At 38.2% G+C, this 16176-nt stretch overlaps 2 protein-coding genes across 16 annotated transcripts in view; both read right to left on the bottom strand.

Moving 5' to 3' along the window:
* Positions 1-3671, bottom strand: part of IPO8 (importin 8) — a 68308-nt gene extending 64637 nt beyond the window's left edge. The window contains exon 1 of the mRNA XM_059935566.1: positions 3458-3671. Within this exon, the coding sequence (XP_059791549.1) occupies positions 3458-3541 (84 nt within the window). The 5' untranslated portion in view covers positions 3542-3671. The remainder of the gene's footprint in view (positions 1-3457) is intronic.
* Positions 3672-13124: 9453 nt separating this feature from the next.
* CAPRIN2 (caprin family member 2) overlaps positions 13125-16176 on the bottom strand; it is a 41224-nt gene continuing 38172 nt past the window's right edge. For 10 of the 15 annotated variants that reach the window (XM_059935575.1, XM_059935574.1, XM_059935573.1 and 7 more), the window contains 2 exons: positions 15195-15258; positions 13125-14055 (listed from right to left, as the gene is read on the bottom strand). In XM_059935575.1, the coding sequence (XP_059791558.1) occupies positions 13487-14055; positions 15195-15258 (633 nt within the window). In that variant the 3' untranslated portion in view covers positions 13125-13486. Of the gene's footprint in view, positions 14100-15194; positions 15259-16176 lie in introns of all 15 variants that reach the window. The other 5 variants (XM_059935582.1, XM_059935581.1, XM_059935580.1 and 2 more) reach the window with 1 other exon arrangement.

Genomic DNA, 16176 nt, shown 5'->3' on the forward strand with positions numbered 1-16176 from the left:
AAACCACCAGAAATTTAAAGTAGTTTTTAAGAAAACAGATTTCTTTTAATAGCAGTTTACAGGAGTCAAAATTAAAACAGATTTAGCTCAGTCTCACCTTCTACATTTACATTCTTGTAAAATAACTCATGTTTATAACTTTTGAGATACTGTAAGATCCTGTAGTGAATCATTGATTGAAACATATATATTGTTTAGTTTTAATCTACATAGTTTACTTATTATACATAAGTACAAAATAACCTTTACACTTAGATTAATACTACTTATTTGGAAGTAGTTATAGTGGAGATTTTATTTCAACACTGTTGTCATTGTACACATTTTGGAACTCCTCTTTTTACAACTGTTTGACATTTCAGAGAACTTCTGCAACTTTTTGTCTTCTTTCAGCCTTGATTCAATCAACATTAATTTGATCAGCTAAAACATTCAGTGGTAAATTCAGATATATTCTCATATTACTTTCCTTACAAATATTTATCCAATTTCCTTTTCTACCCTGGGCTTCAAGTTTCTAAAAAATAATAATAATACTATCTCTCAATGATTTCTTGAGGATATTTGGTTCATACCTGTGAAGTTTTCTGAAAATAAACTTTCCTTGCTTAGCTAAATTCTGCATTTTATGAGAATTCATTTAAAGCAAAAAACCTGATGTTTTTCCACTCTGCCTCATTGCTCCCTCAACATTAACTTTTCCAGTCCTCCAACACACCAAGTTGAAGGCCTTTACTGAACTTGCTCTTCCCTTTCTTCCTCTCCCAGTTCTTCATCTGGTTCACTTCTTCACAATATCTAGGTCTCTGCTCAATGCCATTCTTCAGAGACTGATCACACTACTTATACATCCCAACACTCTCTCTAGAGCTTTACTCTCTACAGCACTTATAACCTAAAATTGTATTATTTACTTTTCTGTATCCCCCACTAGAATGTAAGGTCCATGAGAGCAGAGTCTTGTAGTAGTGCCTGCAAATAACCCGATAAATATGTTATTCATAGAAGCAAACTCTCTTAAAGGGCAATAAAAATGATACATACAGATGCATGGAAAAGGAGAAATTCCAAAGAGTGGCAATGAAAGTAAATATCTTCCCTTTTGAGGCCATGATTTATTAAAAGAAGACACCTTTCTGGATGAGTTACTGGAAAAAGATATCTACCCATTCCTACTTCCCTATGCTGCTGCTAAAGGGACTGCTGGGTTTAAAGACAATGATGAATGTGTACAGGATCCATTCTTAATATCCTCCAATAAAACTGAAAACACATTTTTTCCAGAGAAACAATATTAGATATAGCAGTCAAGGAGCCAGTCCTTTGGAACACAGGCCGTTATGATTTGAAACTGCCTACTCTTCTAAATGGCAACTGACAAATCAATCAGTACACTGTAGAAACTGCCCCTATTTCCTACACAGAGAATGTTTATCGTGGGGGGACCTAGACTAAAATATTAAATAAGCTGGACCCTAATCATTTATGGTAGATTACCCACCTGTTTACTCAACAAAAAAGGAGGTTACAGTGCTGGTAAAGGATAAAGCATACAAAATCCGACATTAAAACCATGTTTTATTAAAAGGTTATGTGACATTATACTTTGGTCTTCTACTTACAATTCAAAAAAATACTTAGAGCATATTACAATCCAAAGCATTATACTAAATATAAATGTTAAATGAGTGACATAGCAATAAGCTACTTTTAGAAGTTGCAGAGGAAATTGTGGTCTGTGATGAGTTGGGTGGATATGGGGCAGGGCAGAGTGAGGTTGGAATGGATTTGGATTGAAATATCACGAAGAAAAGGGTAGAAATGGATCCTAAATGTCTCTTGTAGTTCTGTAGGCTTTCCTACCTACCTTTTCCACTTCAATAAATTCAACCGCACTTACATACTGATGACTCAGAAACAAAGCAAGGGTGGGCTAACAGAGGCAGGGTAGTACAACATGATAGCAAAGACACGATCCCTGTCAACACTGTCAGTATAACATCTGGCCTCACTGTGAAGAGAAACAGGCCAACTCCCCTGTTCATACTGGTAGATTGCAAGTTCAGCTCTTGCTTTGTTCCTCCTAACCAATGCCTGGATTACTACTCTTCTAGCCAAGCAACATATAGTACTTTTGCTCTGCAAAGCCTGGGACAGGTACTGACTTTAACTTTCCCCTATTCTGAGTGAGAATCCTTTTCTCTTTGAAGCACCGATGCATTCCCTTTGGGCTTCAGTTCAACTCAACCTTCCCTCCAGAGTCAGTGTTTTCACTCTCCCTTTTATCTCTTGGAAATCCTGGATTCACACTTACTCCACCCAGATTTCCCATTAAAATAATCCCTTTCAGAGATTTACAATGGATATCTGCACTTTAAAGTCAACTACAACCAGGGAAAACCTAAGTGAACTCCTACAGAAACATTTACTTAGGACGGTCGCTAGCTAATTAAAACATAACTGGGCCCCATCCCCAGAGTTTCTAATTCTTTAAGTCTAGAGTGAAGCCCCATAATTTGCATTTCCAACAAGTTCCCAAACGATGTTGATGGTGCTCATCCTGGGCAACACTTTGAGAGACACTAATTTAGGTATATTCCTTTACATTTTAAGGATTATTGCAACCTCAAACAGCTGTCACTCTATCCTGGGGGTGGACCTTAATTTGTACTTTTTAGTGAGAGGTCTCTGATTCATTCTTACAGGTGAGGAGTAAAATACAAGCTAGGGTTTGGGATCATTAAATTTGTAAATGTCGGTAGTATCGCTGGAACATGGTCAAGCCTAGTTAGTAAGAATAGAGGATGGGGGATGAAAGAAAGTCTCACACATTTTACCGTTTATAAGAAATCCCTACAAACACTTACTACTCGGCGTGTCTTTCGCAAAGCACTACCACCATAAAAATTGCCTGTTCTTCCAGAGCACTCTCCTGACAGCATTTCTCCAACGCTCCAACAAAACTCTGCCAATCAGTGTCTAAACGGTGCTGCCAACCCCACAGAAGCAGTCGATGGGCAGGGTTTCCCGCAGCAACACCTAAAAAGGGCTGGGTCTGCAGAAAAGCTGAACTCAGATTTGAATTTTAAGTGAATTTTCCCACCAAGTCAGCGTACTTAAGGAAAAGAAATCACATTCCTAAAACACTAGCAAAGCTTGCTAAAGCTTCTTTTTGCAGACCAAGCAGGCTGAACAAACTGCACTGGGGAAGGAAAACGACATGAAAAGATGCAAAGGTGGCCAACAGGTGCGTGAGCCGTTGAGAAAAGATCCGGGGAGTGCGGCGCCACTGGACCCCGGGGCGGGGGCTGGGGCGAGGGTGGAACCGGCCGAGAGACGCGTCGGGGTCTGGGGCCCGGGGCCCGGGGCCCGGGGCCCGGGTGGGGGTGGAGATCAGGGGCGCCGAGGAGGGAGAGTCCGGCGAGCCGGCGGGGGGCGCCGCAGGCCTGCTCCTTACCTGGTTGAGTTCATTCTCAGCTGCAATCCGCAGCTTCGGGTCGATGGTGCCCTTCAGCGCCTGGATGATCCGGTTGAGGTCCATCTCCCCGGGCGGGGGCTCCGCGGCCCCCGGACCAGTAGGCCAGACTGCAGCTTTAGTTTTTCTTTTGACCCTCTCAGCCGCCTCCTCCGCGACCCTTGCACTACCTCACTCCCCACCCCCCGCCACCGTCGCCACCTGCAGCCACTTGCTGCGCCACTCTGACTCCGCGCCCCCTGTCCTCCCTTTCTACCCCCAACAACTCGCTCTCCATTCACCCTTTTACGACAGCCGGTGGGAGGCGGGAGAAGTAAGAAGAGGAAGCGGCGCCTCCTTTACGGCGGCCTCTTCCCCCCGGGCGTGATGCTATGGCCGCCCCCGCTGGCGGCCACCATGCTACCATACGGAAAGTAGTCTCGGCTTCTTTCCCGGAGGGAAACCGGTTTCACTAGCTCCGGCAGGCGGCAGTCTTGCTGCCATACGGAAAAGAGCCTCCCGCCTCTTCGCAGATCCGGAAACGAGCTAGCTAGGTCTCTTTACAGCTACATCCAAATTAAGCATATATGGATGGCGTGGCACTTTTTGTTAGTCTGAGCACTCTTTGGGCATTACAACTGAGCCTGTTCCAGGGCAGACTTGTTGGGACCTTGAGATCATCTAGCCCAAAGGAGAACAAGGCTCCCTCAGTCTGTGGGAGCCATCATTCATTCATTCACTCACTCACTCATTCACTGAACGGTTTTTTTTTTTTTTTTTTTCTTATTTATTTATTTATTTTTGGCTGCGTGGGCTCTAGGCACGTGGGCTCTAGAGCTCAGGCTCATTAGTCGTGGCGCTGGGGGCTTAGTTGCTCTACGGCGTTTGGGATCCTCCCGGACCAGGGCTCGACCTGTGTCCCCTGCATTGGCAGGCGGATTCTTAACCACTGCACCGCCAGGGAAGTCCCTCACAGAACGTTTTTTAAACACGTATTTTTGGGCCAGAGTACTACGATACTTAGGCACCACATTATAACAAAATGAATTCAATGCAGGTTACTATGAAGGAACTTACAATGTGATAGAAGAGACAAATGTAAACAGAAAAAATATACTTAGAAAGTAACTGTTCCAGATCGGAGAAACTAACTCTATTCCTGAGGGTTTCTGAAATATTTCCAGATCTTCTCAGAAAAGTAGTGAAAGGCAATAAAGGTTATACTGTCTCCACCCACTGTGGCCATATCTGGCCCCAAAATTTCAATGGCATAAAAATATTAAGGAGCTAGTTGTTCCTGAGGTTAACCCAGAAAAAGAGAGTTTAATTACATTTGTAAAGAAGATGACTGTGGGCAAAATACATCTGAAGGGGTGTGATCTTTCCTGGAGCAGGTAATTAAGACAGATTGGTTCAGCTAACCGGGTTCAATCAAGAGGGCAGAAACTTTGTGGTGGAAAACTTAGCTGCCTGAAAGCTCTCCCCTCTACAGGGGCTGTAAATGGGACCACGCCCTTCAGCTGGGTGCAAAAGTGCCTAGCAATATGTCTCTGGTTGCTTCCAGTTTTGCCCATTCTCTACAATTCCATCAGAGTAGTGTTTCTTACAGGTTAATACTGTCATGTCCCTTCCTTGATGATTTCCCATCAACTTCAAGATAAAATACAAACTCCTTAGCACTCCAAATTTTTATGAATCATAGTGCCTTTCATCTTCACACTATTTCCTTATCCCACTCTCTTGGACCACATGAATCTAAAACACCTTGACCTCTGAAATCTTAACTCCAATATCCTCTTTTCAATTTAGGACCTTCTCTTCCATCTCTGCCTCCCTCAATAACTCTATACCGGTTTTCCAACTCAGTCACTTTTCAACCCTTCCTTAGTCTATCCATTCATGACTACACATCCTTCTCTGCTAATAAACTCCCAATTTAACTTCTCAAGTCTACCCTTGACCCACGGTGCAAACCGACACCGCTACAAATGTGTTCTTTCCTTAGGCTCAACAATCCCATTCCTTTCCTTTGCTCAGCACCACCTTCAGCATCTAAGCAACTGTTCCCACCCTCAAGACTCTTCTCAAACTCCCTACCTCTTTCCACAGAGCTCTGCAAAGATGAACAAAACCACTAGGTTCAAATCACTCAAACACAAATTAATCTGTTTACCCCTCTTTACCTCCTTGCCTCCAATCTGAACCCAATCTTCTCCCATTTCCTCTGGACCTTGCTCCATAAATCTCTATTCTATATATTTTTCATTAAAATAAATTTTGAGTCTTATTACACACTTATGGTTGACAATTTGTAAAACTTCCCTATATTTTCAACCTTTCTCTCCACTGATTCAACCTCAGCCTAAAAATATTTCCCCCCAGTTAAAAAACAATCTTTTTCAGTAATGCTAACTAACGTTCATTCTCTTCCAAGGAATGGTCTTCATTCCTTGTCTCTACTTCCTTACTTCCTATTTGTTCTTCAGTCAGCTATTCCTAGGCTTCTGCCTTCAATTCCCCCACTGAAACTGCCAACAAAAAATGAACACTAATCCCTTAGTTGGTATCTAAGGTATGTGCATTTGGTCTATGCAAGAGACAGTTTTAGTTCTCATCTTAAAACCTCTCTCTGGTATCTGACACTGTAATATATATATATATATATATATATATATATATATATATATATATATATAGTTTTGCAAGATGTTACCATTGAAGGAAATTGGATAAAGGGTACACAGGACCCATCTGTATTATTTCTTACAACTACATGAGAATCTACAATTATCTCAAAAAATAAACTTTAACTTATAAAATATATAATTTAAGAAAGAGATGATGTTCCCATGAAAACTTTGTATGCTTTGAAAAGACTCAGTGAAGACAAGTTACTCAAAAATAATGCTGTCAAATTAGTGATGTCTGAGACAACAGGAAAACAAACAAACAAAAAACCAAGCATCTGATTCTCTCAGATTTCTTTGCAAGTGTTTTAAAGTTGCTTTCCCTAAACTATATCTTTAACTTATAAATGGCTCGTTGTTTATGAGTCCCTTTTTTTTTAACTAATATGCACAATATGAGAGGATGTCTATATTTACTAACACATTCACCTTGTTTAAGGTAGAATTTGAGCGAGCTGTATTGTCTTGTTGTAGTATCAAGGTTTGCATATGGCTTACCTCTCTGTGCCTGTTTCCTCATCTGCTTCCAAAAGCTACTGTGAAGACTAAATGATATAAGTACATTGCCCATGGTACATGCTCAATATTAACTATTATCATTGTATTCTATTAAGGAGAGAGGAGAGACCTTATTCAACCTTTGATAAATGAGACATAGTGAGACAGTCTCACACTATGCCTGACACATAATAAGCAATTAATAAGTAGTGAATAAATGAATGAATGTGAGAGAGATAAGGGGTCTGAAACAGGATATGCACAGTAGGAATAAAGAAGGTAGGACAGATATGAGACATTTCACAGGCTGAAGCATCAGAAATTTGTGACTGATACACAAAGTAACAAAGGGAAATCAAAAATGATTCTAGAGTATCAAGCTTTGATGACCTATGAGAAAACGGAAGGAGTACTATATTTTGGAAGGAAGATGAGTTTGTCTTTGGACATGTTGAACTAGAAGTGCTTATGGGTTATACAAGTGGAGATTTCTAGTGACAATCAGAAACTGACTTCTGGCTCTCACAGAAGAGCTAGGTGAGAAGGAGGAAGCTATGGCAGGGTGTTAGAGGAAGGAGAAAGGGATGGAGTTAGAGAACTGTGAGTCATCTGTATATATAGGTTAGTTGACACCATAGAAATGGATGACATTATCCTAGAAATACAGCACAGAGGATAACTGGCATGATTACAGCACAAATTACAGAAAGCAATTTTCACTCCAAGCACTGCCACTGTGGCCTTTTTTGAGATTTAACATTTCAGTCATCTAAATGGAATATCACACAGCTGTCCTCCCCATCTGTTGGCAGCAGCTCAACTGCTGGTCTGTGTTAGCAGGCTTGAATCTAGTCCATACGGTAAAGACAAAATGGGAGTTAAAAGCCAAAGCACAAATGTCTCTACCTGTAAGTTTAATAATATATCTCTTAAACCATTTAAATGATCTGTAAGTGAATACAGAACGTTAATTTTGATTAAATGCCTCTACTTCAAAAGGGCCTATATTGGCAGAGCTCTACATCATAGCACCTGAAAAACAGGCAAGAGTACATACATACATCTTATAAATGTAAGGTCTTCAGTATTTTGTTAGTATAATAAAGTCAATGGTATGGTAATCTCCTTTAAACTGTCACATGTAACCAAAAGCCCTGAGTAGAATTTTCTAAAAGAATGACAGACCTCTCAGTTAAAGAAGAATTTTTTAAAAACAAAAATTCAGTATATATATGTTAAAGTAATAGGGGGTTAGGAAGTTTCTGATCAGAAGCCAGAAACTTCCATCTCCAAGAAACTAAAATGGTAGTAGTGGGCGGGAGACATAGAAGCTAAAGAGAGTGGTATTAACTAAGACTGAAAATGAAATATGTACTTTCAAATCAGTTTTTTCCTCAAAATGTTCTGTTCCTTCATTTCCTCAGGCTTTCCACATTTCACATTGGAAAAGGAGTCATCCTGTTCAAATTCAGGACATACAAGAAATGATAACGTGTAACAGCCTTAACTGGGTCCAGTTTATCCAGTTCGGTGTCTATTCTGCTCTAGTAAAGCTGAGTAGTACATCTAAAACATCAGTGTGCAAAACAGCAATGGAAAATACAGTGAAGGGAACCACACCTGAGAACTAAAGAAGAGCAACAAATACGGTAAGAAAGGCCGCGCTTGTATCTGGACTCAAAGCCTGGCTCAGGCACTACTGCTAGTGGTCTTAGAAAGTCAATCTCCAAGAGTCCCAATTTTCTTAGCCCCTAGAAAAGTATCTACCTCACCAGGACCATTGTGAAGATCAAATAAGATTACACAAATGAGAGTACTCTGTAAATTATGAAGTGAAATGCAAATATTAGTGAAAGGTGAAAAGGTTTTTACGGTAACTCTTCCATGTGTTATCCCGGGCTTAATGATAATTAAAGCAGACCCTCAAGCTCTATCCAAGGAAAGACAAAGCAGGGTAAGTACCATAGCAATCTACCATTTTATCTTTAAAATTTTTAACAGAAAGTGATATGTACATTTAAAGTTCTATAGTAATATGCAGAATGAAAAATACCTACTACAACCCCTTTTCCTTAAAGCCAACACTATCAAGTTTTGTACATACTACCAGGAAAACAAAATAATTCAAGTAATCACATATATGTGCTTTTAGGAATTTTTACACAAATGATATTTTGCACACACTGATCTATATTCTTCTCTTCTGACTTAACCAATTTCCTACTGATGGGTATCTAGGTTGTTTCTCCAGTTTTTGCTGTTATAATTAATGCTATACACAATATCTCTATGCATGTACCTTGGCATAATTCCAAAACTACTTGTAAATTCCTAGCAGTGGAATTTCTGGGTTAGAAAGCACATACTCTCTCCAAAAAGTACCAATTTTATTACCATCTACAGTATGAGTGCCCTTTTTCCCACATGCTTACCAAAATACACACTTTAAAATTTTACATATGCTTACTGATCTTTTTTTTTTTTTTTTTTTTGCAAGTGCATATGAAAAGTCTCTTCACTTCTGTGGCTTTTTTGGGCCATCTTTTTCTTGATTTTCTCCCATTGCAGGCAGTCATTTGTCTTTTAACATTATTTCCCCTAACAAGTTTTAGGGGAATAAATTCTATGTGTCAAATTTATCCATCTTTTACGGCTTCTGGGTTTTGTGCCCCACTTAGAAAGCTCCTCCCTACTTCCATATTGGCGTTCTCCCCACAAAAATCATGCTACTACAAACCCCAAAATCAACAAGCCCCACCTCTGCATTCAAAGCTTCCAATCATTTTTAGGTGCCACATTCTTAAATATCAACAGTCAACAAATAATCACAAGATTCTGAGCAAATATAACAATACAGATATGAGACTAGGACAAACGAAGTACAGAAATAGACTACAGAGGGAAGAAAACTTTAAGAAAACCAACTATACTTAGAATTAGACAATAATGCAATCACAAAACAAGAATGGAATACACATGTAAGAACATTCAAGATAACAGATGTGTACTTATAAATTTTAAACGTAGCAGAAATTTAACTCTGTAAAAAGGTCAGAAGACAAAATCAAGGAAATCTTCCAGAAAGTGAAAACTTAGAAACAAGAGAAAAGATGAGATTAAATAACTTGTCCAAGGAGGTTTAGCTTCCGAATAGTAAGATTTCCAGACAGAGAACAGAAAAAAACAGAAGTGTGATAGATATCAGAGAAATAACTCAAGAGATTTGCTCTCAGCAGATGAAATGGATAAAACTGATATACTTGATGCGTCTGAACATTCATCTTTGTAGCCCCTGAGCCAGGTACAAATCAGATAACCCACCTATTTGGGTTTTATGGTAAATTAAAACCCACCTAAATTAATAATTTATTTCAACATATAAGGCCCTTGAAATAAAATGAATCAAAGAATAATGCTTAAGAAACTTACAATTAGTGAGCCTAAGGCCTCTTGATATTGATAATGGGTAACAATATTTTATCATCTGGCATTCAGCGTCTTGCACTGGTGGCAAGTAAGCTGTACCTATCAGTTTGTCAACACTTGCCCAAAAGCTGAAAAATGAGGACAAAGATATCAGCCTAATCATTAAAGTGACAATTAAGAATACCCCTGAGATAACATTAGCAAGTGGAGGACCTGGAGAGACAACTCAAAATTTTTTCATCAAAATAAAGTGTTTGGCATGGGAGCAGAGTGGAATTCATATGGAAAAACTTTAACGTCTATATGCCAAAAATTATTTGGCATATAAAATACTTTATATGCCTTGTAAAATACATAAAATATCATCCTAGTTATCACAAGGATCACAACAGAACATCAGTCAATAAAGATAAGGAATAAAACTTTGCAAACAGGGAAGACTGAAGTATAAAAACACAGTAGGTGATGTCAAAGCACTGTAAAATTGTAGCTATTATGGAGTTTAGAAAGTTTCAATTTAAAAATGGAATGGTTGACGAGATACTTGGTATGGGAGGCAAGTGAGCAAACCTCTCAAAAATATTTCCTGCTTTAAATACCTGCACTTACTCACTAAATAACTTTACAGGAGGTAAGAGTCAGTTGCTCACAATTCTTAAGGGAGAATTCATTTAACAAAAGACTAAAAGATTTAAAGTGAAAGGAAACTCAGAGATGAATTTATAGAAAATCTATCTATAGAAAATAGAAAAACTTACTTTATCTCCCCTATCTCCACCTCCAGTAAGACAACTAAGAATCTATATATTCAGAGATACATAGTAATTTTATGGAATGCCCTTCCACTTCAGTCATACCTACAACAAGATCCTCTCAGTAAAATATAAGTTCCTTATACAAGGTCCCTAAATGTGCTTTACTTATCTATGGATCCCCATTACATCTCTTGCAAAGGTATCTAAAATCTGCATGTGTATATCTTTCTGTAAAGACATCTGGACTTTTACTAAAAGCTTCCAGAAGAACTGTGTCTTCAAAAGTTACACTGCTTCAGGGCTTCCCTCGTGGCGCAGTGGTTGAGAGTCTGCCTGCCGGTGCAGGGGACACGGGTTCGAGCCCTGGTCTGGGAAGATCCCACATGCCGCGGAGCAACTGGGCCCGTGCGCCACAATTACTGAGCCTGCGCGTCTGAAGCCTATGCTCTGCAACGGGAGAGGCCGCGATAGTGAGAGGCCCGCGCACCGCGATGAAGAGTGGCCCCCACTTGCCACAACTAGAGAAAGCCCTCGCACAGAAACGAAGACCCAACACAGCCATAAATAAATAAATAAATGATTAATTAAAAAAAAAAAAGCCACCTTACTACGCTGGTCTAAAAAAAAAAAAAAAAAAATTACTTAGCCTATCAATGCCTAAGTTTAAAAAAAAAAAAAAAAAAGTTACACTGCTTCAGAATGAAAGATCTTGTCCATTCATTCTTTAAGTCTAAGAATAATTTTCTAGTTTATTGTCTTTACACTTAGAGAAATAGTATTTTATTTAAAATACTCTCCTAAAACATGAGTATTATCATGAGGGGATACCCTAGTTAATGAATCTCTTCTTGTTGGACACTTACCTTAAAAAATATAAAGAGTCATTCACAATATTTTTTCAATAAATGTCAATCATGTGCAGGACAAAAGACTAAGCTGAAGACCCTAATGCAGCAGAAAACAGTGGCTAAAAAAGACTGAGAAAGGCCTCGAACTTGATCAACAACTGTTCTTAAACATTAAGTTTTCCCCTCCAGCATTTAATCATATTTCTGCTTTCCTGCACTTTTCATTTTGTGTTCTGGACATAAAAGCCATGAACTTATTTAACTGGAATACTAATATCCCTAACTCACAAAGTACTTACCATGAATTGAAAAAGTTCTGTTAAATAGTGAATCACATTACATCCTCTATCTTGAGAGCACTGTACTAACACTTAACACCACAGAATTAAACATGGTTTAAGGATTTAATTGCTCAACCCACACCTAGCTCAAAAATATTAACCATAATAATTTAATGCTCTTATATCTTCCTGAGATTTTTTAACAACACAGAGTGAGCAGAGGATCAAAACAAGAACTTTCTGCCTCAGCAAGTGACTTGCTTGGTTGCAGGCTAAGAATGCCCTTTCTCCAACCCTTAATAAACTCTGGAATATTCAATCAAAATGTTTATTTTGAATTACTATTCTTTAAAGTAATTGAGAAACATATTATTAAGTTCTTTGTAGTGAGAATCATATACAAACTTAAATTGAGACGTGAGGATGTATGTCTAGAATGGATACTAAACTCTGGCATTGCCTGCTACCCTGCTTACAAGACAGTATATACACACACAGCACCCTAAAGTTTTCCGAATGAGAAAAACACAATTACGGCATCTAACATTTATTAAATGCTTATGTGCCAGGCACTGTGTAAAGTCTTTTAGATAAATTCTTAGTTGAACTTCACAACTGCCCTGAGGCTGATCTATCATGCCCATTTTGCATTTCAGGAAATGGTCTTTAAAAAAATCTTTGAGGTATAATAACTTGCCCAAGATCAGTTACTAAGTGGCAAAATCAGCACTCAAATACAGCATTGCCTGACCACATACCTATGCTTTTTGATGACTGAATATTTTACCTACTCAAATTAAGAATCCACTAGAAAGCATAAGCCTTACTGATGGTGAACCAGTAGTATTACCCATGTATCGCCTCCTGTATCTTGTATTATTATTCATATAGTAGGTACTTGAAGATAGCTAACTAAAGGATAAAACACCCTACTGCAAAACAGCTTCAAGGAGAATATGTGATTTGGCCAGTGGAAAGCAGATGAAATCTTTTGATGAATGATATGTATAATAACAGAGAAAAGTAACTCTAAAAGGAGCTGTTATATATAAAAGGCTTATTTTAAAATAATAGTATGAACCCATGAATAGATTCCCATTCAAGAGTTACCAGTGATGAACACTAAAAATTAAACATTTTACTTCTTAACTAAATGTTTAATCAAGTAAGAACGCTGAAGGTGCATGTAACTTTTTTATTGAGGCACAACAAGGCATTATAACTTGCCTGAACTTGAGGCAGTTAGTTTAGTAAGCTGAACGTTAATACAGTTAAGGATTAAGTGCAAACAATATACATTCACAGCTTGACTAGCGAGGCTACATCACAATTTATAAAGTGCCAGATTAGTGCTAATTGTCATTCAGCTTGAAATTTTTCACCATGGGGAGGAAAACAAAAAAGTAAGGACCTCCTCCTTCCTCTAGGAATGAAAACATTTTCCTAAACCAATCTGTCAGAAGGGCAAGGACTACTTTTCCTTTATTCCCACTAATCAGAACACCATATCCTTTTATTGTCAATTCTGTACTGACTTTCAATCTTGGTAAAGAAGATAGCCTGAAAACGTAGAATATTTCCAACTACTTCCATAAATTGCTCCTCTGTGCAAACGTAACCATATCTGGTCTCCCTGGAAGAGCTGAAGAATTGCATGATTGCTAGCAGTTTCATGGTCTGGAGCACCATCATTGGCATAGGCGGATACCAAGACCTCTTCATTCTTCATGAGGTTGACATACAGTGGCACATTCACTGCCAGCTTTAGCATGTGAAAAATGAAAACATAAGTGCCATTCACTGGGCAATTAAATCTACCAAGCTGAAGATCAAAAGTTTCTCCCAAGTTGTTCAGAAGAAGATCAAACACGATAGGTTGGTCTAAAGTTCCGGGGGCAAGATTGGAGGTTCTGGCTGCTGAGAAGGCAACTCGCATCTGCTGAGGCAGGGGATACACGTGTACTGGCAGTATGGTGGCTGCTGGGTTTGTCACTGGCACATCCACAGGGGTCATGCTACGGGAGTCTCCTTGTCCAGAGTCACCACTGTTAAAGGTTTCGTTGTCTCTTTCTGGGCTGCTCACCTGAGAAGAATCACTCCACCCTGCTGTTTTATTAGCAACAGTGAGTTTCTCATAATGAAGCAGTTAGCTTTGAACACAATATTTAACATTAGTCGGCTACTGAAATACAGATAAAAATACATTTTATAGTAAATTTTTTTTAAAAAGCAATAAAGTATAGCTACAGTACACTTTTCTAGATTTCTCTGAAAATAGGCTTTTCTACTACTATTCTAAAGCCAGAAAGGACCTGGATGATTTTGTCCAGTAGCCTCATTTTTTTTTTAATATTAAAAAAATGAGGCCCCAAAGGTTCGATAACTTAACAGTAGTTATGGTTAGCAGAGTCTAAAACCCAGGTGTGAACACTCTTTAATACTTTACCTTTCTCCCATAATTCTGAGTTCTTAATTCCTCAGTGATAAATCCACTAAGTATCTAACGGAGAAGGACTCAAACTGAGATTACATAAAAGTAGCAACTTCTGGAACTACTAGCCTACTAGACATTCAAACGTATTTTGTCATGGTACTAAGCCCCATAATAAATGCTTGTTCTTTATTTCTAAGTTAATGTGGTATCATAAAATTTTAATGTTTTCAGTATTGTACAAAAACACTGCTCAGATAGAAGGCAAAGATAATGTGAATAGTGGCTACTTTCTTAAAAGGAAAAGCTTCTCTTTTCTTGTGACAAAGTTAATCTTCAGTAATTCTTGATTTTCTCAGTTACACTGAACCTTTTAATAGTACCTTCACATTTTAAGAAGTATTAAAAGTATCCTGCTTTTGTTCAAGTCATTGTGTCTTAATTGTTGTTTATTCCTTGTCTATCAATGTACTAAGGGGCACTAGAGTATCTAGAAGTGCCCATTATTCCAAAACCACCATCCTGAAATATCACCTGAAACTATATCAAGTCAGCATAGTGAATATGTATCTAAGGGTAAATCATGCTCTGGTGTCAAGCAAATTTAAAACACACACACACTTAAACTGACAAATGATTTCCACAGCCTTTCTAGTAGTCTAATATCTCCCTAAGATCTTCAGTACAACATCTAAGCAAACTGAAAACCTCAAAAGATAAATGCTAATATACTTTGGGGAGAACTTGACAAAGGATGAAGAAAGATCTAGAGGTATGTTTTGGGTAAATAAACTCCTCAATAAATTATCCTTACCTCTCGAATTTGCCCGAGGACCACCAGATGTTCCTCCTCGCTTGTAACACTGCTGGAAATTATCCTAAAATGAACACATAATATTTACCTTAGCACCAAAAATGCAAAACAGTAATTATTATTGGCAGATAAATTTGTAAGACTAAGTCCTCCTAGCCCTTGATCTAGCCTTCTCCGGCAACCAAAGGGGCTCAGATGACACCAAGAAAAACAAAGCAAGAGTCACAGTAGCAATATTTGCTTCATCTGTTAATTAACCTGACAAATTAGATACGTTAATACTTGCAAAAACAAGAAAGCATTTAGAGAACACTACGTAAAAGACACAATGCTAGGTAATGAGGGAAATTCAGAAATATGTCCTGGTCCTCTGTGCCTCATCTCAATATAAAAGGAGATGATAAAGCAAAAATACAGACAATTTCAGTCTTGCTCTATTTATAAACCAAAGTGTGAAGACAATTACAAACTATGTTAGGGTTTTGTTTTGTTTTGACAGGGAAATTGATAAGAATTATAATACATGAACATATTATTGCCTGGAATCTTTAAGAAAAAATGTTCAAGAGGCAACATTTCAAACTGACTCCCAAGTATGGTGAAAGTCAGCCCCCATGCAAGTCATGAAAAGAATAATTAATGGTGTAATCAGATTAATATCAAAACATGTAATAAAAATTTAAACAGAACAAGAATGTATACAGTAAAAATAATAATTAATTTTCCTACCCCAAACTCCTAATCCTCTTCCCAATAGCACTGCTATCACTGATATCTTATGTTTCCTCAGGAAGAAGTTTAAAGCAGCACACAAAAATACTAGAATACTGGTATTAAGAACAGATAGCTCCATTACTGAAAGACCGCATTAATCAAAGTTTTCCCTGCACACACAGTATGTGACAATCAAGTAATAAGTTATATTTGCATCCCTGATATATGCAAAGCACTTATGTATATATGCATATATCCTTGATATATG

This window comes from Balaenoptera ricei, chromosome 10 (genome assembly GCF_028023285.1).
Source record: "Balaenoptera ricei isolate mBalRic1 chromosome 10, mBalRic1.hap2, whole genome shotgun sequence".
Lineage (NCBI taxonomy): Eukaryota > Metazoa > Chordata > Mammalia > Artiodactyla > Balaenopteridae > Balaenoptera > Balaenoptera ricei.